Here is a 24,424-nt window from a genome sequence, read left to right as displayed (position 1 = left end):
GGGTCGCCCGGCAGTAACGCCCGGTCTCTCTCCAGGAGGAACTGTCCAGGGCCTGATCTCGGACTTCATGGGCAAGAGAGCCCCTGTGCTGGCAGTGAGCCTGCTGCTGGCGATGGGCTCTCTGGTGGGATACAGCCGTGAGTACTGGGCGCCGCCAGGGGTACTGGAGGGTCCAAACACAGGTATCAGGCTGAAGCAGAGACTTCCAGCTTCTGTATCTTCGGGGTATTATTTTACGCGCATGGTTAGCTGTGTTAGAATAACATTATTAATTATGCCCCCCCTCGAAATGGGATCCCCTTAAACAACCCCACCCCATTTCAGGTGGATCAATCTTTTGATCTGAAGTAAAGACGTCATGAGCGCACACAGCACAAATCATACCTCACTGGCCCAATACTCACACTTTTCCAGGTCTGAAGGTCTATCTTAGGTCTGTCTCTCTGGTTTCCAGAGACGTCATGGGGGGGACGTAATAGTTATTCGAAACGAAGGCAGCTGAAAGCCAGGTTCGGCATTTTGAGAAATGTGTCGCTGGAAATGATCTGGTCAGGAAGCGATCAACGCGTGGAACACGTACCCGGGCCGTTCTGTAGGACGTCAAGCCTTTGACATGGAGGTGTAGCGCCGCGAGAGAATCGTTCACCGTGCTGGAGAACGCTGAGCCCCGATTGTCTTCATCCTGAGCCGTTTCTCGCGGCCTGAAAACTGCTTCGTTAGGATCGGGGCGGCCCGTCGCGGTCCTGCTGCCTTCCAGTCCTTCCCAAGTGTTTGGTGGCTGTGGTGAGTTTCTTCATTCAGTTCTTCTCTTTTCAGGTTCGCCCAACGACCAGGTGGTGAATGCAGTCATCCTGGCCGTCACAGGTACTTGGTGTAAAAGCTGGAATCCTTATGAAGACACAAATGCGGTCGCGTCTTGCGGCTGTGATCCACCGATGGATTGGATCGTGTCTCCACACCCCACCAGAGCTGGGAGAGACATCCAAAGTGGCTACAGGCCTTTTAACAGGGCGGTGTGAAAAGGGACAAGTATATCTTATTTTAGGCGGCTACTGCAAACTGTCTGGAGGAGATGAGGGGAAAATCCAAAATCGGTTCTTTTTTGGTGAGGTGAAGGCAGGGAACGCAGGTCAGATTAGATGCCTGTCATCAAATCCTGAGCCCGTGTATGAGCGTGATCCAACCTCTCTCCAGTCACCAAGAGAGTTCATCCAGGATTCACAAGCGTGCCTAAACTTAGGTGAGACATTACAGACTGCTGTATTGGTCCTTCGAATGATGTTCAGGATCTCTCATACCGGGTCAAGCCTGAAGATCCAAGGTGAACAGTGAGATCTGGGATCAGTCTGGAAGCTGTTGTGTTGGGACAGAGCAGACAGGTGAACAGTGAGATCTGGGATCAGTCTGGAAGCTGTTGTGTTGGGACAGAGCAGACAGGTGAACAGTGAGATCTGGGATCAGTCTGGAAGCTGTTGTGTTGGGCGGAGCAGACAGGTGAACATTGAGATCAGGGATCAGTCTGGAAGCTGTTGTGTTGGGACAGAGCAGACAGGTGAACAGTGAGATCTGGGATCAGTCTGGAAGCTGTTGTGTTGGGCGGAGCAGACAGGTGAACAGTGAGATCTGGGATCAGTCTGGAAGCTGTTGTGTTGGGCGGAGCAGACAGGTGAACAGTGAGATCTGGGATCAGTCTGGAAGCTGTTGTGTTGGACAGAGCAGACAGGTGAACAGTGAGATCTGGGATCAGTCTGGAAGCTGTTGTGTTGGGACAGAGCAGACAGGTGAACAGTGAGATCTGGGATCAGTCTGGAAGCTGTTGTGTTGGGGGAACAGACAGGTGAACAGTGAGATCTGGGATCAGTCTGGAAGCTCTTGTGTTGGGACAGCAGACAGGTGAACAGTGAGATCTGGGATCAGTCTGGAAGCTGTTGTGTTGGGACAGAGCAGACAGGTGAACAGTGAGATCTGGGATCAGTCTGGAAGCTGTTGTGTTGGGACAGAGCAGACAGGTGAACAGTGAGATCTGGGATCAGTCTGGAAGCTGTTGTGTTGGGACAGAGCAGACAGGTGAACAGTGAGATCTGGGAGCAGTCTGGAAGCTCTTGTGTAGGACAGAGCAGACAGATGAACAGTGAGATCTGGGATCAGTCTGGAAGCTCTTGTGTTGGGACAGAGCAGACAGGTGAACAGTGAGATCTGGGATCAGTCTGGAAGCTCTTGTGTTGGGACAGAGCAGACAGGTGAACAGTGAGATCTGGGATCAGTCTGGAAGTTCTTGTGTTGGGACAGAGCAGACAGGTGAACAGTGAGATCTGGGATCAGTCTGGAAGCTGTTGTGTTGGGGGAACAGACAGGTGAACAGTGAGATCTGGGATCATTCTGGAAGCTCTTGTGTTGGGACAGCAGACAGGTGAACAGTGAGATCTGGGATCAGTCTGGAAGCTGTTGTGTTGGGACAGAGCAGACAGGTGAACAGTGAGATCTTGGATCAGTCTGGAAGCTGTTGTGTTGGGACAGAGCAGACAGGTGAACAGTGAGATCTTGGATCAGTCTGGAAGCTGTTGTGTTGGGACAGAGCAGACAGGTGAACAGTGAGATCTGGGAGCAGTCTGGAAGCTGTTGTGTTGGGACAGAGCAGACAGGTGAACAGTGAGATCTGGGATCAGTCTGGAAGCTCTTGTGTTGGGACAGCAGACAGGTGAACAGTGAGATCTGGGATCAGTCTGGAAGCTCTTGTGTAGGACAGAGCAGACAGGTGAACAGTGAGATCTGGGATCAGTCTGGAAGCTGTTGTGTTGGGACAGAGCAGACAGGTGAACAGTGAGATCTGGGATCAGTCTGGAAGCTGTCGTCTTTTCGGAAGGGGTTAGAAAATGGATGTATTGATTGATTAATTGATTACCAAACATCTGCGTAGTAACCCAACAAGAGCGGTAACCCAGGAGATGGAAAAGCACCCAAAGGAGTGAGCGCTGGAGCGATAGAGCGCCCCCGCAGGGCCGTTCGGGGTGACACCTCTTCGACACCCCCCACCCCCCCCCACCCCCTCCCGAACCGCGCAGTGACGTCTCGTGTGCCTGTGTTGCAGGCTTCTTCATAGGAGGCCCGTCCAACATGATCAGCTCGGCCATCTCGGCTGACCTGGGCCGGCAGGAGGCGCTGCGGGGCAGCCAGGAGGCGCTGGCCACGGTCACCGGCATCGTGGACGGGACAGGCAGCATGGGAGCAGCCGCAGGACAGGTACGGAGCGAGGCGCCCGCTGGCTCCCCTTGGCAGAAGGGCCTCAGCGCAACCCATGGCTGGCATCACTTCCTGTAGCTGAGCTGGCTCTGGGGGGGCGTGGCCATGGCTGGCATCACTTCCTGTAGCTGAGCTGGCTCTGGGGGGGCGTGGCCATGGCTGGCATCACTTCCTGTACCTGAGCAGGCTCTGGGGGGGCGTGGCCATGGCTGGCATCACTTCCTGTAGCTGAGCTGGCTCTGGGGGGGCGTGGCCATGGCTGGCAGCACTTCCTGTAGCTGAGCTGGCTTTGGGGGGGCGTGGCCATGGCTGGCATCACTTCCTGTAGCTGAGCAGGCTCTGGGGGGGCGTGGCCATGGCTGGCATCACTTCCTGTAGCTGAGCTGGCTCTGGGGGGCGTGGCCATGGCTGGCAGCACTTCCTGTAGCTGAGCTGGCTTTGGGGGGGCGTGGCCATGGCTGGCATCACTTCCTGTAGCTGAGCAGGCTCTGGGGGGGCGTGGCCATGGCTGGCATCACTTCCTGTAGCTGAGCAGGCTCTGGGGGGGCGTGGCCATGGCTGGCATCACTTCCTGTATCCGAGCTGGCTCTGGGGGGGCGTGGCCATGGCTGGCATCACTTCCTGTATCCGAGCTGGCTCTGGGGGGGCGTGGCCATGGCTGGCATCACTTCCTGTATCCGAGCTGGCTCTGGGGGGGCGTGGCCATGGCTGGCATCACTTCCTGTAGCTGAGCTGGCTCTGGGGGGCGTGGCCATGGCTGGCATCACTTCCTGTAGCTGAGCAGGCTCTGGGGGGCGTGGCCATGGCTGGCATCACTTCCTGTAGCTGAGCTGGCTCTGGGGGGGGGGGGTGTGGCCATGGCTGGCATCACTTCCTGTAGCTGAGCTGGCTCTGGGGGGGCGTGGCCATGGCTGGCATCACTTCCTGTAGCTGAGCTGGCTCTGGGGGGGCGTGGCCATGGCTGGCATCACTTCCTGTAGCTGAGCTGGCTCTGGGGGGGCGTGGCCATGGCTGGCATCACTTCCTGTAGCTGATCTGGCTCTGGGGGGGGGGGGGTGTGGCCATGGCTGGCATCACTTCCTGTAGCTGAGCTGGCTCTGGGGGGGGGGGGGGCGTGGCCATGGCTGGCATCACTTCCTGTATCCGAGCTGGCTCTGGGGGGGCGTGGCCATGGCTGGCATCACTTCCTGTAGCTGAGCTGACTCCGTGGGCGGGGCCATTGTCGGCATCACTTCCTGTAGCTGAGCTGACTCCGTGGGCGGGGCCATTGTCGACATCACTTCCTGTAGCTGAGCTGGCTTGGGGGGGGGTGTGGCCATTGTTGACATCACACCATCAATCTGTATTGAACATCTTAAGTGGCGCTTAATTATATTACACATTCTAATATTTTTTCAAGTTTTTTCCGTGGTTTTCTAGCGCCCTGCGAAAGTGTAAGAGTAACATGAAATGTGCCGTGTAATGATGCTGGATTTTAGCGGTCGTGATTTCACCTAAGCCTTCAGTCCGCCTCTGAATGGAAGCCTGTTCAAGTCAGCTGACCATGTTGTAGTGAGATGCTGGTGTCTTTGTCTCTTTGGTCCAGTACCTGGTGTCCTTGATCGAAAGCCGACTGGGATGGATGTGCGTCTTCTACTTTTTCATCGTCATGGTAAGACGGAGTATTGCAGCCTCAAGACTGGGCGAGCGTCGCTTTCTGTAGGTGTGTTGCCTCTTTCCTGCCTAAGGAGGAGCTGGGTGAAAGCATGGCTGCCATTTTTTTTAGGTTTTCAAGCCTTGTAGTTCTGTGCCTTGCGCCCTTTGATGTGAATTTGATCAACAGGGGTCCTCTCTCTCTCCCCTGCCTTGAAAACTATAATGGGTTTTATCTAACCGCATGGGTTTATTCAAATCAGGGTTAGGGATGGCTTCAAAGCATAATATAAATGATTTTTTGTCGTTTCTTACTCCCATTTGTTTTAGTTTTCTTGTTTTTGTAGAGAATGAAAAACATTATAATCCCTCACACTTATATAAGCGCCTGTCTGGACCCTCCACTCAGAGCTCTTCCCAGGTCAGGGGGAATCCCACTACCCCCACCAGTGTGCGGCCCCACCTGGATGATGCTCCAGTCCTCTCACACACACCAGCTCTCAGTGGGGAGGAGAGCAGAGGGATGGAGCCAGTTCAGAGAGGGGGGTTATTAGGAGGCCATGAGGGGTAAAGGCCAGGGGGGGAATTTGGCCAGGACACTGGGGTAACACCCCTACTCTTGTCGAGAGACACCCTGGGATTGTTAATGACCACAGAGAGTCAGGACCTCGCTTTTACGTCTCATCCGAAGGACGGCGCCTGTTTACAGTCTAGTGTCCCCGTCACTATACTTGGGCATCAGGACCCACACAGACCGCAGGGTGAGCGCCCCCTGCTGGCCCCACTCACACCTCTCCCAGCAGCAGCCTCAGCTTTTCCCAGGAGTCTCCCCTCCAGGTACTGGCCAGGCTCACACCTGCTGAGCTCCAGTGGGGGGGGGCTGCCAGCCGGGAGCTGCTGTAGGTTGATCCTGTGCTGTCGTGTCCTAAGTTTGACCCCTGCCTTCTCCTGCGCTGGCAGACCTTCGGGAGCATCCTCTTCATCTCGCCCCTGATTGTGAGCGAAGTGCGTTCCATGATCCGGGAGCGGCGCCTGCGGTCCCATCAGCTGTGAAACCGGCACACGGACCCGGATGGGGACTTTTCCTGCGGCGCGCGGACCGACTGCGAGGCGTTTTCTGCCGCGGGGCTCCGATCTTCCGTAGAGGAGGTCGCCACCCCTGGGGGAAGATCTCCTCCCCAGCTTCTTTCCTCCTCCTCCTCCTCCTCCTCCTCGCGTGCAGGCGGCTCCCCTTTCCCGGGAACGATCTCCGAAACCCAGCCGGAGCAGCGACGGACAGACCAGATTCTGCGTCGGTTTCCGGGCCAGATCGGGCGAAATATATCGCGGCGCCTGACGAGATGTTTAAAAAGCCTGTGTGCGTGTGTTTGTGCGTGTGTTTGTGTGCGCGTGTGTTTGTGTGTGCGTGTGTTTGTGTGTGCGTGTGTTTGTGTGTGCGTGTGTTTGTGTGTTTGTGTGTGCGTGTGTGCGTGTGTGCGTGTGTGCGTGTGTGTTTGTGTGTTTGTGTGTTTGTGTGTGTGTGTGCTTGTGTGTGCTTGTGTGTGCTTGTGTGTGCTTGTGTGTGCTTGTGTGTGCTTGTGTGTGCTTGTGTGTGCTTGTGTGTGTTTGTGTGTGCGTGTGTTTGTGTGTGCGTGTGTTTGTGTGCGCGTGTGTGTGCTTGTGCGCGTGTGCGAATGGGGGGGAAAGGCCAGCTGTGGAGTAGTTCCTTCTCCGCTTGGGACGTCGAGTGTGAGAAACGAATCCGCTTTCTCAGGGCAGACGAAGCTCTGAAAACACCCCTTTTATTTTTACCACCTGTACCGAAAGGAGAGGCGGCCCGGGTTTAGAGATAACCTGGAGCCTCATCTCGATGTCTGTGCACCACTTGTGAGATCAGTGCGTCTGTGTTGCAGTCGTTCTCTCGGGCACTTTTAATAAGAGAGCTGTGTTCTTGCTGGCGTTTGAATTTAAAGGAGAAGTCCTGTGAGACTCGACCTCCCCCGTTTTCTTTTTTTTTTGTTAACCTGTTCCTTGACGTCCCCACCAGTTGTTTGTTGTGTGGAAAAACCCCAGATGGGACTCGCAAATGACACAACTGACATTCTGGAAGAATCTCAATAAATGTGAAATATCTTCCTGCTGAATGTTTTCGAAGTGCAGTGTTGAAGGATTCGGGATAATGAATACACCATAACAACCAGTTACATATATTATTTTGACATGAGTGATATTTACAAATTGTACAAACACAAGTTAGTAACATATACCACTTAAACACAAAGTTGTCCTTTATAAATGGCGCTATACAGCATTTGTTTAACTTAACTCGGATCAGATTTTGAACACACTGCAAGATAGGCTCAGACATCAGGGATACAACTTGATTATAAAAAAACAAGCTGAACGTTATTACCATTTCTTAAGTGAGTCCATGAAAGCTTTGGAAAACATTCAAATTAATCCTGAGAAAGACAACACCGTTTCTAACAGCTTCTTCCAGTTCAGGGTCCTGGGGGTGCTGGAGTCTATCCCAGCAAGCAACAGGCACAAGGCAGGGTACACCCTGGACAGGACACCAGTCCATCACAGGACACACACACACACTCACACCAGGGCCAGTCCATCACAGGACACACACAGACACACTCACACACACCAGGGCCAGTCCATCACAGGACACTCACAGACACACTCACACACACCAGGGCCAGTCCATCACAGGACACTCACACACACCAGGGCCAGTCCATCACAGGACACTCACACACTCACACCAGGGCCAGTCCATCACAGGACACACACAGACACACACACACTCACACCAGGGCCAGTCCATCACAGGACACACACAGACAAACACACTCACACCAGGGCCAGTCCATCACAGGACACACACACACACTCACACCAGGGCCAGTCCACCACAGGACACACACAGACACACATACACACTCACACCAGGGCCAGTCCATCACAGGACACACACACACCTGGGCCAATTTTCCCAGCAGCCACTTAACCCACCAGCCTGTCTTAGGGCTGTGGGAGGAAACCATAAAAGAATTAATCCAGGGAATACACATTCCTCTGAGCTGGTTTGTCACTTGATGCGGAGGAGAACGGCCGGCTCTAATTTACTGGACGACCTGCTCCTGTCACAGATAAAGTGGAAAACCAAGAACATCTCTGAGTGTACCCAAGGTACAGTTCACTGAAAGACATTTGCTTTAGTCCGCTACTCATCATAAAATCTTCAGACATCACCCTTCAGGTGTTCAAAGGACGACCAACTGCGATGCAAAATCACAAACGGTAGTGTTCAAAACCGCCCTAGTAATATTAAATGTAACTGAAACCAGTAACAAGTAAATAACATAAAATGCTACCTTGTGAATGTTACTTTCAATGGTACATATACGCCTCACAGTGTTCATTGTTTCCAGTGCTCAAATAACATTCAGAATATAGACGCTTCTTTTCTGATCTGTTTACAAAAAACAATGTGCTACACAATTAAACACAAACGCGTATATACTGTATATATCCCACTTCAGCAAATGGAAAAGACCCTGAACAATTACTGCCATTGATTCTTAGCTTTAGATAGCCTGCACGATATGCTCTTAAATTTTGCTTCGATCTGAGGTACAGCTCTGATATAATGTGTTCATTTTGTACGAATGTGATCATTCTGAGCAGCTACACATTCAAACACGCAGGCTGTATAGATTCTGGGCATCTGATATATATACGGACCTTCTGTCTATAATATACTGGTGAAATGCTCCGATTGCGTGACGGTACAGCGGGTTTTTTAACGGAAACCGTCACAACTCCCAGGCATTTCTGATGTTGCCGTCGGTGTGATTTTTGCCGTTTTTATCAAAGCAGCGAAACGCACGGAGCACATTCGGAGCTCCGTCGGGATAGACCGGAAGTCAATCGCCTTAAGTGTCGCAAACTGGCTCACAAAGCAGGAGAAAAAAAAAAAAGAGTTTCAGTCAAGTTGGTTTTGAGGTCCAGGTGACGGGTCTTGAGGATCTTTGGGATCATGATCGAAACACGACGATCACACCAACTTCAGTACCAAGCACCTCATGGCTCCTTCTAAAGGCTCCAGGAATTGGAGGGGGCTTCTGCAGTCTGAGAATGTTTACGGGTGCCTTCAAGAGTTTTCAGATGACCGTAGAGGACACTGGACTGGTGGACATTTTCAGTGTCTTCCTGCAGAGACTCGAACACCTCCTGTCAGCATGTGCCCATCAGAACTCCGGGTCGGCAAAGATCCCCATGAAGGCAGACATACTGATCCGCTCCCCTCTCACGGGATCGGTGATCGACTGTCTGGGAAGCAGATCCCACATCCAGCCCCAGGGGACGGGGGGGATCCACTTCCTCTCCGCGGCTCTCGGGCAGACCCGGAGGATTTTCCGGACGGGGGCGGACGCAGGTCTCCGGGCCCCCTTCCTGGAGAAGCGGGTCACAGGCGGGGGCAGCTCTCCTGACGCGGCGCCTTCTTCACGGCAAAGAAATCTGGGAAGGGAAAACGCGAGACCCGCTAGGCCGTTAGTGTGAGAGCCCCGGACCCGATCCCTGAGAGATCCGCCTCAGCCACGTGCTATCCTGCTGATCCGTTCGGATTTCACAATCAAGCTGGCCGTGTGGTTTCAATAATGAGGCGTTTATGGGGCCAGTGATTGTGTGTGGGGAGGAGTAATGTCCTCTTAAACCCCGGCTGCTATTGGCAGGGTGCCTGTGCCCCACCATCCATCCATTCTCTAACGGCTCTATCCAGCTCAGGGTCGCGGGAGAGCCAGAGTCTATCCCAGCAGGCAGCGGGCGCAAGGCAGGATACACCCTTGACGGGACACCAGTCCATCACAGGACACACGCACGCACGCACGCACGCACCAGGGCCAGTCCATCACAGGACACACACACACACTCACACCAGGGCCAGTCCATCACAGGACACACACACACACCAGGGCTAGTCCATCACAGGACACACACACACACACCAGGGCCAGTCCATCACAGGACACACACACACACACTCACACCAGGGCCAGTCCATCACAGGACACACAAACACACACCAGAGCCAGTCCATCCAAGGACACACACACACACACACACACACACACACCAGGGCCAGTCCATCACAGGACAGACACACACACACACACACACACACACACACACACACACACACACACACACACACACACACACACACACACACACACACACACACACACCAGGGCCAGTCCATCACAGGACACACACACACCTGGGTCAATTTTCCCAGCAGCCACTTAACCCACCAGCCTGTCTCAGGGCTGTGGGAGGAAACCATAAAAGAATTAATCCAGGGAATACACATTCCTCTGAGCTGGTTTGTCATTTGATGCGGAGGAGAACGGCTGGCTCTAATTAACTGGACGACCTGCTCCTGTCACAGATAAAGTGGAAAACCAAGAACATCTCTGAGTGTACCCAAGGTACAGTTCACTGAAAGACATTCGCTTAAGTCCGCTACTCATCATAAAATCTTCAGACATCACTCTTCAGGTGTTCAAAGGACGACCAACTGCGATGCAAAATCACACACAGTAGTGTTCAAAACCGCCCTAGTAATATTAAATGTAACATACCAGGGCCAGTCCATCACAGGACAGACACACACACACACTAACACTAAGGACGGTCCATCACAGGACAGACACACACTCACACCAGGGCCAGTCCATCACAGGACACACACACACAAAAACCAGGGCCAGTCCATCACAGGACACACACACACACACACACACACACACACACACACACACACACACACACACACACCAGGGCCAGACCATCACAGGACACACACACACAGCCTGTCTTTAGACTCTGAAACGAATCCTACATGAATGCAGGGAGAACACGCAGACTCCACCCCGACAGCACCCCCGGCACCGAACCCAGGGCCCCAGCGCCGCGAGGCCGCAGCGCCGACCCCTGCGCCGCCCTCCCTCACCTGTAATCGCGGTCTGCCTTCGCTTCGCCGCGCCGGCCCGCTTGTCCGCCATCCGGGGTTTCAGCTCCTCCCCCGCCGGGGGCTCGGGCCCGGCAGTGCCTCCCGGATCGGGGGCCGGCGCCGCCGCCCCGCCCTCGGCCCGCCGGCCGCCCTGGACCGCGCGGCTCCGGTAGAAGGCGGGCACGTCCCGGCAGGGCAGCTCCTCCCACGCCAGGGCGCCCTCCGCCGGGCGGCCGCGCCGGAAGTCGAAGTTCCACCGCTGGGTGGCCCGCCGCAGGCCGGCGCGCAGCAGGCGCTGGAAGTCCCGCCGCAGCTGCTGGTGGTCCACGGGCCCGAAGAGGTTCCGGCGCGCCCCCCGGCCCGCCCGCAGCTTCGGCTCCTCCCCGTGCTGCCGCGCGTCGGGCGGGGCCCCCATCGCCGGCTCCCCGGGGCGACAGCCGGCCAGACGGGGCTCTCCACCTGCCACTCTTGCGCTACGGGCGCCGACAAAGTGCCGAAGAGCCGCGGCGCACGGACTGAAAAGGCCACAGAGAGGAAAAGGTGCTGGTTTAAACAGAGAAGGCGCTTCCTTTACACAAAGGGTGGTGGGGGCGTGGAACGAGCCGCCCAGCCATATTGTTAAAGCCGCTACCCTGGCTTCTCTCCAGACGCAGCTGGGTGAGCTCCTCCAGTCAGGACAGGAGGCACTACTGTACACAGAGGGGGGTGGGAGTGGGGAACAAGCTGCCCAGCCCTGTGGTTGAAGCCGATACCCTGGCTTCTCTCCAGACACAGCTGGGTGAGCTCCTCCAGTCAGGACAGGAGGCTCTTCTGTACGCAGAGGGTGGTGGGGGTGTGGAACAAGCTGCCCAGCTGTGTTGTTGAAGCCGATACCCTGGCTTCTCTCCAGACACAGCTGGATGAGCTCCTCCAGTCAGGATAGGAGGCACCTCTTTACACTAAGGGTGTTGGGAGAGTGGAACAAGCCACATCTACCCAGCCATGTACTGAAGCCAGTACCCTGACTTCCTACAAGTTGTAGAGGATTTCCTAATAGTTGGGCACAGTTTTTTTTATATATTTTTTTTTTTAAACTTAATGACTCATTGGAGTTTTATTACACCTGGCTTGTGCACTGAAAAATCTCTTTGCTGGTCACAGGTTGCCGACTCCTGCACTACAACACGCCTTTCTTTCAATAACAGTCTTCAATGTCTATCCACGCATTTTCTGACAGCTTCTTCCAATTCGGGGTCACAGGGGGAGCTGGCGCCTATCCCAGCAAGCAATGGGCACAAGGCAGGTCACACCCTGGACAGGACATCAGTGCACTGGGGTAAGTAATGCAATAGTTAAAAGGAAAACAGTCTATTAAGGTCTATTTATGGTTCAATTTGTAATTGAGTTGGTCAGACAGAACAAACTCCATCAGGTGAGGGGTCTCCCCAGGTACGCCTATTCTAATCTGCATTTTTTAGGCGTTTTGAACAGTTCGTTCGACTGGTCCTAACCCAGCAGACCCGTCAGTTAATGGGTCTCATTAGTTTGCCTGCCTGATCATTAAGAACTCATCGGGAAAGACACAGTAACTCCAGCGGAGAACCCACACACCTGTTGGTCCGTGTTCCTGCCGAGATCTCAAATGGATTCGAATCCAGACCTGAACTTCAATTCAACTTCATTTCACAAGCTGCCTGATCCTTCTCCAAACATTCCCTAAAAATGAAATCGATTATTACGTTCAGGGAAACCCGGAGTTCAAACTTCTCCCAGTTACGGGTCAGATTTCACGACCACTGACAAGTCCTACCAGTGTTGTCATTTTTTTACAAACCCCCGGTCAAAACACAAACCAGATGCACCAGCACCCCGTTTCTGAAAGCACTGCAAACAAGTTCAATCTTTTCGTTTTCTTTTCTCTTAAACCAAGGGCCATCAACGGGATTGAGGCCAACAGAAGAAAAGAAAAGTTCATAATGAATAATATGAATGGCAAATCACCTCTCCAGAGTGCTTGAGGTCCACCTGCTGCTGTCCCTGTTGTCAGCTGCACACTGGTTTAGAATTACAGGACAGGTTCTCCTTTGCTCCGAGAGCCTTATCTCCTTCCCTCATGCCCCACCTTGCAGTTTCCCTCTCCTCTATTGACTATTTGCCTCCTAAAAGCTGTTTCCCCGCCACCGGCCCAACGGCCAGCTCTCTAACAATGACCTGTGTTTGCTGACTCGACGGGCCTGTTCTGAATGGGGAGCTAGCAGAGCTGCCAGACCAGTCACAGAGCAGGGCTGAAGAAGGGAAGGTGTGCCAGCAGCCATATCACCCTGCGACTCACAACTGGCAGCCCCACTGGAGCTCAGCAGGTGTGAGCCTGGCCAGTACCTGGATGGGAGACCTCCTGGGAAAAACTAAGGCTGCTGCTGGGAGAGGTGTGAGTGGGGCCAGCAGGGGGCGCTCACCCTGCGGTCTGTGTGGGTCCTCATGCCCCAGCATAGTGACGGGGACACTAGACTGTAAAACAGGTGCCGTCCTTTGGATGAGACGTAAAAGCGAGGTCCTGACTCTCTGTGGTCATTAAAAATCCCAGGGTGTCTCTCGACAAGAGTAGGGGTGTTACCCCGGCGTCCTGGCCAAATTTCCTATTGGCCCTGACCAATCATGGCCTCCTAATAATCCCCCTCTATGAATTGGCTTTATTACTCTGCTCTCCTCCCCACTGAGAGCTGGTGTGTGGGGAGCGTTCTGGCGCACTATGGCTGCTGTCGCATCATCCAGGTGGGGCTGCACACTGGTGGGGGTGGAGGGGATCCCCATTACCTGTAAAGCGCTTTGAGTGGAGTGTCCAGAAAAGCGCTATATAAGTCTAAGCAATTATTATTATTATTATTCAGCAGAAAAGCCACGTCTTTCTGACTTAAAGGGGAAACCGCAGTCCCAGTTTCTCAGACCGGTCCTTAAAATCTCGGTAACCAACTCACTGCCGGTATAGGAGAAAAAAAAAGTACAAATGTCGAATGGAGCACAAAATCGCGTACTTTGTGAAAGTACTGTAAGTTGTCGCAAAGCTCTGGTCTCTTCACTGGCCAGAGGGGGAGTTAGTGAGAACTGTGAGGTGAGGCGGCCCTTCCTGCTCACTCGTCCCTGTACTGGCTGAGGCGCTGTGACGGACGAGTGGACAAGTACAGGCTGTTGAACTTGATGTTGTGAGAAAGCCCTGGTCTCTCCACTGGCCAGAGGGGGGAGTTAGTGAGAACTGCGAGGTGAGGCGGCCCTTTCTGCTCACTCGTCCCTGTACTGACTGAGGCGCTGTGATGGACGAGTGGATAAGTACAGGTTGTGCAGCAGACGTTTCGCCGCAGGAATGTTCCAACGCGATCTGCAGGCCGAGTTATCGAGGAAATTCCATTTATCGGCAAAACCATCTCGAAGCTGAGAGCGATAGCTCTGCTGGAGGAGAAGAGCTGGATTCACAAGCCTGCTTGTCTACAAGGGTCGCTTCACCTCACCGGTGGTCTCGTTGCCTCGTTCCTACAGGCTGTTGGGCTAACTGGAGTCTGGGAAAATTGGCTCTTGGTGTCCCATCCAGGGAGTACCCTGCCTTGAGCCCATTGCCTGCTGGAATAGACTCCAGCTCCCCCCATTAACACTGTATTGGGAGAAGCAGTTCGAAAATAGACGGATTAGGCAGTTGGATTCCTATAATTTGCATTTGTGGGACCGAAGTGGCCATCTGCACAGGGCAGCAGTGCAAGAGGAACTGAAGGACACTGGTATTCAAAATCGACGTACGGATACGAAAACAACAACAACAACAACACGACATCCTGACCGGCCTGCTTTTGTGTCCGTCCCAAAAACCACACCGGAGAGGATATAGTATATAAATATTGAAATCATAGTGAAACAAGCAACAATTGCTTTTTCTATTTGGGGTGGAGGGGAATACGCAACGCGCTTTTTTCTAATCCAAACTACGGTTCCCCCCAGCCGGTTTCGGCTTCAGCAGAAACACAAGACCGCGCCAGGCAACCCCGTCACAGCAGATCAATAAATTAACAGGCGCACTCTTGTGTTTCTGCCCGGCTCAAATGTTCGCCCGTGTTTTTGTCTGCAGGAACTCCGCCGTGCGGCCAGGTTGAACGCGTCTCCGGTTCCCCGCGCCGCCCGCGCCTCGCCGGACACTCCCTCGCCAGATGTCGCTACCACACAGCCAGGAGCGGGGGTCCTCGTCTCTGGTGAAGCCTGTTTTCCCTCCAGATGGCTCGGTCGATGGCGGGTTTCGGCCCGGGGTTTTGAAACCTCTTTTCTGGCCGCGCAATCGCTGAGGCCAGCGCTGCGTTGGGCGGGAGAATTTAAAAGACCAACGAGTCTGCACGCCTGGACAGGGCTGGGGTATTTTTTTATTTATTTTTAAAAAAGGATCCCTCAATTTCCCTTCGGGATCCATAAAGTCCTATCCATCTATCCACGAAGGCTAGACACGGCCGCGCTCTCGACAAATTAAAATATCCTCCGTAGATAGACTAGATCCCCGCTGTATTATTGTACACATTTCGAAAACAGCACATGCTGAGAACCGAAACGAGCCCGTTCATGGGTATCCCTATGAGTTCCCACGCCCCTTCGCGAACACGCAGGTAACGCGGGCTGGTTTCGTCTTTCGCGACATAGGGAGTCGTAGGTGTTGACAAGACTGATATTTGCATATACATACAGGCACATTCACACATATCATAGAAATATACATATATTCAAACATATAGACACATGCATATATACAAACACATAGACATGCATATACAGTATACAAACATGTAGACACATGCATATATACAGGCACATAGACATGTATATATAGTATACAAACACATAGACACATGCATATATACAGGCACATAGACATGTATATACAGTATACAAACACATAGACACATGCATATATACAGGCACATAGACATGTATATATAGTATACAAACACATAGACACATGCATATATACAGGCACATAGACATGTATATACAGTATACAAACACATAGACACATGCATATACTGTATACAAACACGTAGACACATGCATATATTCAAACATATAGACACATGCATATATACAAACATGTAGACACATGCATATATACAGGCACATAGACACATGCATATACTGTATACAAACACGTAGACACATGCATATATTCAAACACATAGACACATGCATATACTGTATACTAACACGTAGACGCATGCATATATTCAAACACATAGACACATGCATATATACAAACACGTAGACACATGCATATATTCAAACACACAGACACATGCATATATACAAACACGTAGACACATGCATATATACAGGCACATAGACAAACACATAGATGCATGTACACATACAGTATAAATAGTTCAGGTGGGGAGCTGCGTCAGCATGCGTCGGCTGCAAAGGAACAAGTTCAAGGTGTATTCCATTGCCGAGGAGAGGGGGAAAGAAACGCAACGTTTCGGCTGTGCAGCCTTTTCTCGGGTCACACAACTATGCAACAGGAGGCTACTCGGCGCGGCGGGTAAGTTTGGCGGCTAAAATGCTTAACATGTGCTCACACCGCCCCTGTGGCTCCTGGCCTAAAATCTCTCTCTCTCTCTCCGGTTTCTGTTACAACCCTGCGCGCCTCTTTCCAGAATATCGCGCACAAGCGCTCAGAAAAAAAAAAAGGTTTCTCCTTTTCCAACGCGCCCGGGTGACTTTCGAGACAGGGTATTTTTTTTGCGGCCGTGGTATTGATCATGGTATTTTTGCGTCTCTGGTCACCCCGGAGGAGGGTCCACAACCAAAACGTTGTGTTTCTTTTCTCCCCTGTTCAGCGTGGAATAAACCGCTGCTGCTTCCTTCACTAGCTGTAGTAATCCGCTGTATTGACGCGATTTTTTTTTTAACTCAAATATTCCAGCCCCCTTCTCAGACACACCCCTCGCCCTCCCTCCTCCTCCTCCTCCTCCTCCGGTCACAGTTGTGTTGCTAGTAAGTTCAGTGGGCGCGGCGCAGCGCTCACATTACTACTACACACTGTATCAAAACAGGCTCTCGCTGGGCGAGTGGAACTGCCGGAGTGAACAACTCCCGAGTTGTTACAGGAAAAAAAAAAAACCAGACCCCGATAGTCCGGGTCGCCCTCTGAACGCGGAGCCCCCTCTGCGTTTCCCTCGAACGACCGGAGCGCAACTTTCTTGAGATGGGACAACGAGAGAGAGAGAGAGAGGGGGAGAGAAATCTTTCTGTCCACCTGAAACGCGCGTTTTCGCTAAAAAACAAAATCAGAAACGACCGTGATTTCGGGAAACCGCATCTCCTGACAGCGCCTGTCGGACTAACCGACCGAGAAACTGAGCGACAGGGCATCTGCCAGCCAGCAGGTCCAATCGAGCTGGCGGCTACACAACCCTGAATCCCCCCCTTTAATTTAGTTGTTTTTACTCGTTTAGAACATGTTATGGAGACAGATCCCGAGAGTCCTGACTTACCATCCGCTTCCAAAATAATCCCAAAGCGTAAAAAGTCACGATTCACAGTCTACCTGCGCCCACGGAGGTAGGGGTGGGCGGCGGCGGCGGCGGCTGACAGTCCCGGTGTCCCGGTGATACTCCCGGTGTCTCCCCGCTCAGCTCCGCGCGGGGGTCCTGATCGCTCCTTCTCCGCTCTCGCTCCTGTTTGTTGTGAATCCTGGCTCCGGGTGGGGCGTCCCAGTGACTGGGGAGGCACGCACGTGACATACACTCACACCAGGGCCAGCCCATCACAGGACACACACACACTCACACCAGGGCCAGTCCATCACAGAACACACACACGCGCACACACACACACCAGGGCCAGTCCATCACAGGACACACACACACACCAGGGCCAGTCCATCACAGAACACACACACACACACACACACACACACACACACACACACACCAGGGCCAGTCCATCACAGAACACATACACACCAGGGCCAGTCCATCACAGGACACACACACACACACACCAGGGCCAGCCCATCACAGGACACACACACTCACACACACACACACACACACACACACACACACACACACACACACACACCAGGGCCAGTCCATCACAGGACACACACACACACTCACACACACTAGGGCCAGCCCATCACAGGACACACACACTCACACACACACACCAGGGCCAGTCCATCACAGGACACACACACACACTCACACCAGGGCCAGTCCATCACAGGACACACACACACACACACACACACACACACACACACCAGGGCCAGTCCATCACAGGACACACACACACACACACCAGGGCCAGTCCATCACAGGACACACACACACACACCAGGGCCAGTCCATCACAGGACACACACACACACACACCTCTCCCCCGTGGGATGTGACCTCGCGAAATCCTGCGGGTGGGAGTCTGCAGCCCTGCCGGCCCATCTCTCTGCGGAGACGAAGTCACAGCAGTCATGGCCGGCCGGGGGGGGGAGAAGAGAATCGACATCTTCTCTGCGCTAAACAATTGCAAATGTTTTTGCTCACAAGCGTTTCTTTTTTATTTTATCGCCAAGCACGCACGTCAAAAGCTCTGCCCACCCCCCCCCACAGCTGAACCCGGGTTAAGACCTCGAATCGCCGCGTCGACACTGCGTTCAAGCTCAGACCTGAGACCAAGGTGCAAAAACACAACAACAACAACAACAACAGACTTTCTCCCATCTCCTCTGGGTGGGGTGGCGCTCGTGTGTTAACGCGAGCAGGGGGCACGTTTGTGTGTCTTCGCGCATTTTCATTTCTCACACCCGCGGCTTTCTTTATTTGTATTTTAAAAAGGAGAGGGGGGATATCTGTGTTTTAATTGTGTGTGTGTGTGACTACCTGACCACGGGGTTACAAGCAAGAGGCGGAAACAACACGCACCCCGACAGCGCCCCCGCTGGACACCCGCTGCCAGAAACACGTTCATTCATGCGCTCAGAAGTAGGTCAGATTGGCAGGTCGCCCTCTTACCTACCCCCACTGCTGACACAATCCCAGCCTCCCCTCCGGCACCCCCCCTGCGCTCCCCCCCCCCGGGTCACGTGGTCTGGCAACGTGCGCAGTCTCTCGCGCTGGCCCGGGGTCCAGAGTCCCCCCAGGCACGCGCGAGAGAGACCCCTTTATTGACCGAACTCGTCTTTCTCACGCTCGGAACTTCGGGAGCCCCCAAAAAGCCCCAGCCCCCCACTCACACACACACACACACACCCACTGAATAATATGCCCAAAACTGAAAAGAAGAAAGCTGAGAATAGTTGGTTTTTTTCTGCAAACTGAAAAGCTTTTGCATAATCCATCCGTTTTTCTAACTGCAGCTTTCAATTCAGGGTCACGAGGGAACCAGAGCCTAGCCCAGCAGGTAACCTGCACAAGGCAGGAACCAAACTGGACAGGACAGCAGTCCATCACAGGACACACACACACTCACACCAGGGTCAGTCCATCACAGGACACACACACTCACACCAGGGCCAGTCCATCACAGGATACACACACACACACACACACACACACACACACACACACACGCACACACCAGGGTCAGTCCATCACAGGACACACACACACCAGGGCCAGTCCATCACAGGACACACACACACACACACACCAGGGCCAGTCCATCACAGGACACACACACACTCACACACTCACACACTCACACACTCACACCAGGGCCAGTCCATCACAGGACACACACACACACACGCACACACACACACACACACACACACACACACACACACAGGGCCAGTCCATCACAGGACACACACACACACACCAGGGCCAGTCCATCACAGGACACAAACACACACACACACACTCACACCAGGGCCAGTGTTCCGAGAAGCCCATTAACCCACCAGCATGTCTTTGGACTGTGGGAGGAAACCCACCCAAATATAGGGAGAACATGCAAACTCCACACAGACAGCACCCCAAGTCTAGAATTGAACCCGGGACCCCAGCGCTGGGAGATAGCAGTCCTGACCACTGTGCCACCCTTGACATTTTCGTTTGTCCTTTAGTGTTCCAGTTGCTGTGCCTCACAGGTTTATTAGTAAGTTTGCCCCAGACACGGGTAGCCTCGTCTCTGATGCGCCCTCAGAGTACAGCATTTTACTTAAAGAAGTAAAAATGACCGTTTGAGAACTTCACGCCCAGGAATTGGAACTGTGGGAAGAAAACTGTCATAAAACAGAAGGCACTTTTAAAATGTTTTCAATGACAGCCGAGATAACATGGAGACGAGGGTCTAACAAAGGGGCTCCTTTACTGCTGCTGTATTTTGTTGTTTCAAGGTGGGGAGAGACTTCAGCAGAACCATATCTTGATTATTAGAAATCTTTGATGTCGTGTCAGGGCCGGCCTTGGGACTGATAATGCACTTACAAGATAATAAACAGTCATAACACACAGGATACATGTAGAACACACAACGCATACTATAGGAGAATGCGTTTTCTGATGCAGAAGGATCATGAATAAAACCTCTTGTTTATCGACGTTTTCTCTATAGATTTTGTCAGCGAGGCTTAATCTAAGTACTCTCAATGCACGGTGTATTATTCCTGTACATAAACCAGTAAACCGGGCCTTACTGTAATAAACCAGTACACCCTGGCTCCTCTAAAACTGTCCGACGGTGTACTTCAGCCAGGTCTGGACTCCCTGAGCTGAGCCATCTGCCTGAATCCTGTACTGGGATGGACAGGAGCACCTTCACCTGGGTACCTCCAGATGACCTCTTCATCTTTCTGCCTGGGTTACACACACTGGGCCTCATCTGCACATGGAAGCAGGGAAGACGTGTTGTTGAGCCTGCGGGAGTCTTCTGAAACACACAAAGCCTCAATAACAGTAGGGGCCAGTGAGGACTTGTAGTAGTAGTAGCAGAAGTATTGTTTTAGTAGTAACAATAGCTGTAGACATAGCAGCCCCACTCGCAGTTGTATGAGCATCAGTACTAGTAGCTGTACTAGCTGTAGTTGCAGCAGTAACTGGAGTAGAAGCTGTAGCAGAGTTAGCAGTAGGAGTGACATTAGCAGCAGTAGCAGAAGCTGCAGTAGCATCACTAGTAAGAGTAGTAATAGCAGTAGTAGTAGCAGTAGTAATAGCAGTAGCAGTAGTAGTAGTTGCAGTAGTAGAAGCTGTAGTAGCATCAGTAGTAAGAGTAGTAGTAGTAGTAGTAGCAGTAATAGCAGTAGTAACAACAGTAGCAGCAGCAGTAGCAGTAGTAGCAGTAACAACAGTAGTAGTTGCAGTAGTAGAAGCTGTAGTAGCATCAGTAGTAAGAGTAGTAGTAGCAGTAGTAGCAGTAGTAACAGGAGTTGCAGTAGTAGTAGTTGCAGTAGTAGAAGCTGTGGTAGCATCACTAGTAAGAGTAGTAGCATCAGTAGTAAGAGTAGTAGCAGCAGTAATAGCAGTAGTAACAGCAGTTGCAGTAGTAGTAGTTGCCGTAGTAGAAGCTGTAGTAGCATCACTAGTGAGAGTAGTAGCATCAGTAGTAAGAGTAGTAGTAGCAGTAATAGCAGTAGTAACAGCAGTTGCAGTAGTAGTAGTTGCCGTAGTAGAAGCTGTAGTAGCATCACTAGTAAGAGTAGTAGTAGCAGTAGTCGCAGTAATAGCAGTAGTAACAATAGTAGCAGCAGCAATAGCAGTAGTAGCAGTAACAATAGTAGTAGTTGCAGTAGTAGAAGCTGTAGTAGCATCAGTAGTAAGAGTAGTAGTAGCAGTAGTAGCAGTAGTAACAGGAGTTGCAGTAGTAGTAGTTGCAGTAGTAGAAGCTGTAGTAGCATCACTAGTAAGAGTAGTAGCATCAGTAGTAAGAGTAGTAGTAGCAGTAGTAGCAGTAATAGCCGTAGTAACAACAGTAGCAGCAGCAATAGCAGTAGTAGCAGTAACAACAGTAGTAGTTGCAGTAGTAGAAGCTGTAGTAGAATCAGTAGTAAGAGTAGTAGTAGCAGTAGTAGAAGCTGTAGTAGAATCAGTAGTAAGAGTAGTAGTAGCAGTAGTAGAAGCTGTAGTAGAATCAGTAGTAAGAGTAGTAGTAGCAGCAGTAATAGTAGTAGAAGCTGTATTAGCAGTAACAGCAGTAGCAGCAGCAATAGCAGTAGTAGCAGTAACAACATTGTAGTCTCAGTAGCAGAGTTAGTAGCAGTAGTAGCAGCAGAGATGGCGGTAGTAGTAGTGGCAGTAGCAGTGTAATAATTTGTCATTTTTCTGTGGTAGCATTAATAATTTGAACAGCAGGAGAAAGCGCTCCTGATGAGGTCACCTGGGTCACCCCCGCAGTGCAGACACCGATAGCAGTGATGCTGTCCTCTGTTCAGCGCAGGGGGGTGGGGGGATAAGACACACAGGAGACAGCAGGACCGTCTCTGCGGGTCAGGGATCCAGCGCCAAATTGATTTGCACCGCCATCAGATTGCTGGCAACCCTGGATTCCTCCCAAAAAACATCTGGGTGAGACGCTCGGATCAATTAACCACTGACAGGCCAGACAGCCTCGTGTCTGCCACCGGTTTGTTATGATGCAGGGCAGAGAGCTGTCACGCCCGACATCCCTCCCTAGAGGGCGCCCCACTGCTCCCATTATTGTTCGTGTCATTTAGCTCTCCAGGTGTACCCTTTTAATGTCATTATTTAAAGACCAGCTCCTCCAGTCCTCGGGGCTCATCATTAGGGTAAGATGTCGCGAGGCCCGCCTAGCACCAGGAAACCCTACGGCCGTCTCCTGAGGGCACAGGCCTCATCCCCGACACCTCCCGTTTCCTGAGCCCGGGGTCTGGAGGATCTCGCCCCGTCACCCTTGGACCTCCATGTTTCATTTGTCTGTGTGCTCCCCCCTTCTGGGGATTTTAACTTTGTCGCGTTCCAGGATGGATTTCCAGTTTATGGACTTTCGGACCGTGCTTTGACCTGCCCTTGGACCTGTTTGGATTTGGATGCCGTTCTGTCTTCCCCGTACACTGTCTCGTGGACTGTCACTATTATTTTGTGCACTATTAAACCCCTGTGTGTTCCCTTTTACCACGCCTCCTGTTTTCTCCAGCTCTTACCGCATCGCATAGGGTCTTCTATAAGATCTGACACGGATTCCAGTCCGTGTCCGTTACAAGAGCACACCGGCAGCGACGCTGGCCCATAACCCAGTGAAATGGGGCCTGAGGCAGAGAAAAAGGCCATTTCTACCAGCATAAGAGACGAGCTGTAGGTTAAAGGCGATATGGGGCTGGATCTGGGACCAGACTCTGGGATGACGTGACATTCCCTTGAACTGATGAGAAAGCTGTGCAGTCACACGTTGGCAAAGAACCCACAATGCATTGCAGCAATCGGTGCCCTACAGGCCCCGGGTTCAATTCCGGACCCGGGGTGCTGTCTGTGTGGAGTTCGCATGTTCTCCCCGGGTTTGTGTGGGTTTTCATCTGGGTGCTCTGGTTTCCTTCCACCATCTTAAAACATGCTGGTGGGTTAACTGGGTTCTGGGAAAAATTGGCCCTGGTGTGTGTGTGTGTGTCCTGTGATGGACTGGCCCTGGTGTGAGTGTGTGTGTGTCTGTGTGTGTCCTGTGATGGACTGGCCCTGGTGTGAGTGAGTGTGTGTGTGTGTGTCCTGTGATGGACTGGCCCTGGTGTGAGTGTGTGTGTGTCTGTGTGTGTCCTGTGATGGACTGGCCCTGGTGTGTGTGTGTGTGTGTGTGTGTGTGTGTGTGTGTGTGTGTGTGTGTGTGTGTGTGTGTGTGTGTGTGTGTGTGTGTTCTGTGATGGACTGGCCCTGGTGTGTGTGTGTGTGTGTCCTGTGATGGACTGGCCCTGGTGTGTGTGTGTCTGTGATGGACTGGCCCTGGTGTGTGTGTGTGTGTGTCTGTGATGGACTGTCCAGGGTGTTTCCTGTCTTGAGCCCGTTGTTTGCTGGAATAGGCCCTGTTTCCCCCACGACCCTGAATTGGTTAGAAAATGGATGGATGTACTTCAACCTGAAGGCATTTTCTCCGGTATTTGCAAAACAGTTCCAACTCTTCTCCCCTGGAGACATGTGTTAAAAACCGAGTTCCCAGCGTGAAGCCCACTCTAGTCTCTCACACCTCTGCAACATCCCAGAGGCATGAGGCAATGAGAGCGACTCATGCCGAGGTTATGCGTCTCCGTGGTCAGATGTTTGTGGTGTTGTCGCCCTCATTGACCTTTTATCCCACAGCAGAAGGGCGATGCGCTCCCCCTAGTGGCCACGTCGGGAAGTGCGGGAGGGGACATTGTCTGCCTCGCTAACCAGCGACTGCAAAAACCAAATAATTGCTGAACACACATGGTCCTGCATTTTCAATCACGCCTTGAAGCGCCAAACACGGTGAGCTGCTGTTCCAAAGCCAACGGTGTCTATCTGTAGTGATCGGTGTGCAATCAATTAAATCAATCCATTTTATAACACACCAGAGCCAATTTAACCCCCCCCAGCATGTCTTTGGACTGTGGGAGCAAACCCACGCAAACCCACCTCA

The 24,424-nt window shown here is 52.4% G+C and overlaps 3 protein-coding genes across 8 annotated transcripts in view; 1 reads left to right on the top strand and 2 right to left on the bottom strand.

Annotated features, from left to right (window-relative positions):
* slc37a3 (solute carrier family 37 member 3) overlaps positions 1-6,995 on the top strand; it is a 22,182-nt gene extending 15,187 nt beyond the window's left edge. For both annotated transcript variants that reach the window (XM_088646515.1, XM_088646516.1), the window contains exons 13-17: positions 36-137; positions 817-864; positions 3,089-3,240; positions 4,826-4,891; positions 5,833-6,995. In XM_088646515.1, the coding sequence (XP_088502641.1) occupies positions 36-137; positions 817-864; positions 3,089-3,240; positions 4,826-4,891; positions 5,833-5,925 (461 nt within the window). In that variant the 3' untranslated portion in view covers positions 5,926-6,995. The remainder of the gene's footprint in view (positions 1-35; positions 138-816; positions 865-3,088; positions 3,241-4,825; positions 4,892-5,832) is intronic.
* LOC148654417 (achaete-scute homolog 4-like) overlaps positions 1-24,424 on the bottom strand; it is a 171,895-nt gene that overhangs the window by 87,682 nt on the left and 59,789 nt on the right. The window lies entirely within an intron of this gene.
* On the bottom strand, positions 7,048-17,597 carry cdkn1d (cyclin-dependent kinase inhibitor 1D). 4 transcript variants are annotated; one of them, XM_088646565.1, is made up of 4 exons: positions 17,374-17,597; positions 12,470-12,574; positions 10,880-11,394; positions 7,048-9,384 (listed from the first exon to the last, which is right to left on the bottom strand). In XM_088646565.1, exons 3-4 carry the CDS (start codon positions 11,292-11,294, stop codon positions 9,332-9,334), a joined length of 468 nt encoding a protein of 155 aa, XP_088502691.1. In that variant the 5' UTR covers positions 11,295-11,394; positions 12,470-12,574; positions 17,374-17,597; the 3' UTR covers positions 7,048-9,331. The 4 variants fall into 4 exon arrangements, with proteins under 4 accessions (XP_088502691.1, XP_088502692.1, XP_088502693.1 ...); XM_088646566.1 differs by having other exon boundaries at positions 17,427-17,597; XM_088646567.1 differs by lacking the exon at positions 12,470-12,574.

Source organism: Lepisosteus platostomus, chromosome 9, assembly GCF_059453375.1.
Source record: "Lepisosteus platostomus isolate fLepPlt1 chromosome 9, fLepPlt1.hap1, whole genome shotgun sequence".
In the NCBI taxonomy this organism is placed as follows: domain Eukaryota; kingdom Metazoa; phylum Chordata; class Actinopteri; order Semionotiformes; family Lepisosteidae; genus Lepisosteus; species Lepisosteus platostomus.
This window is presented reverse-complemented; position numbering and strand designations above follow the sequence as displayed.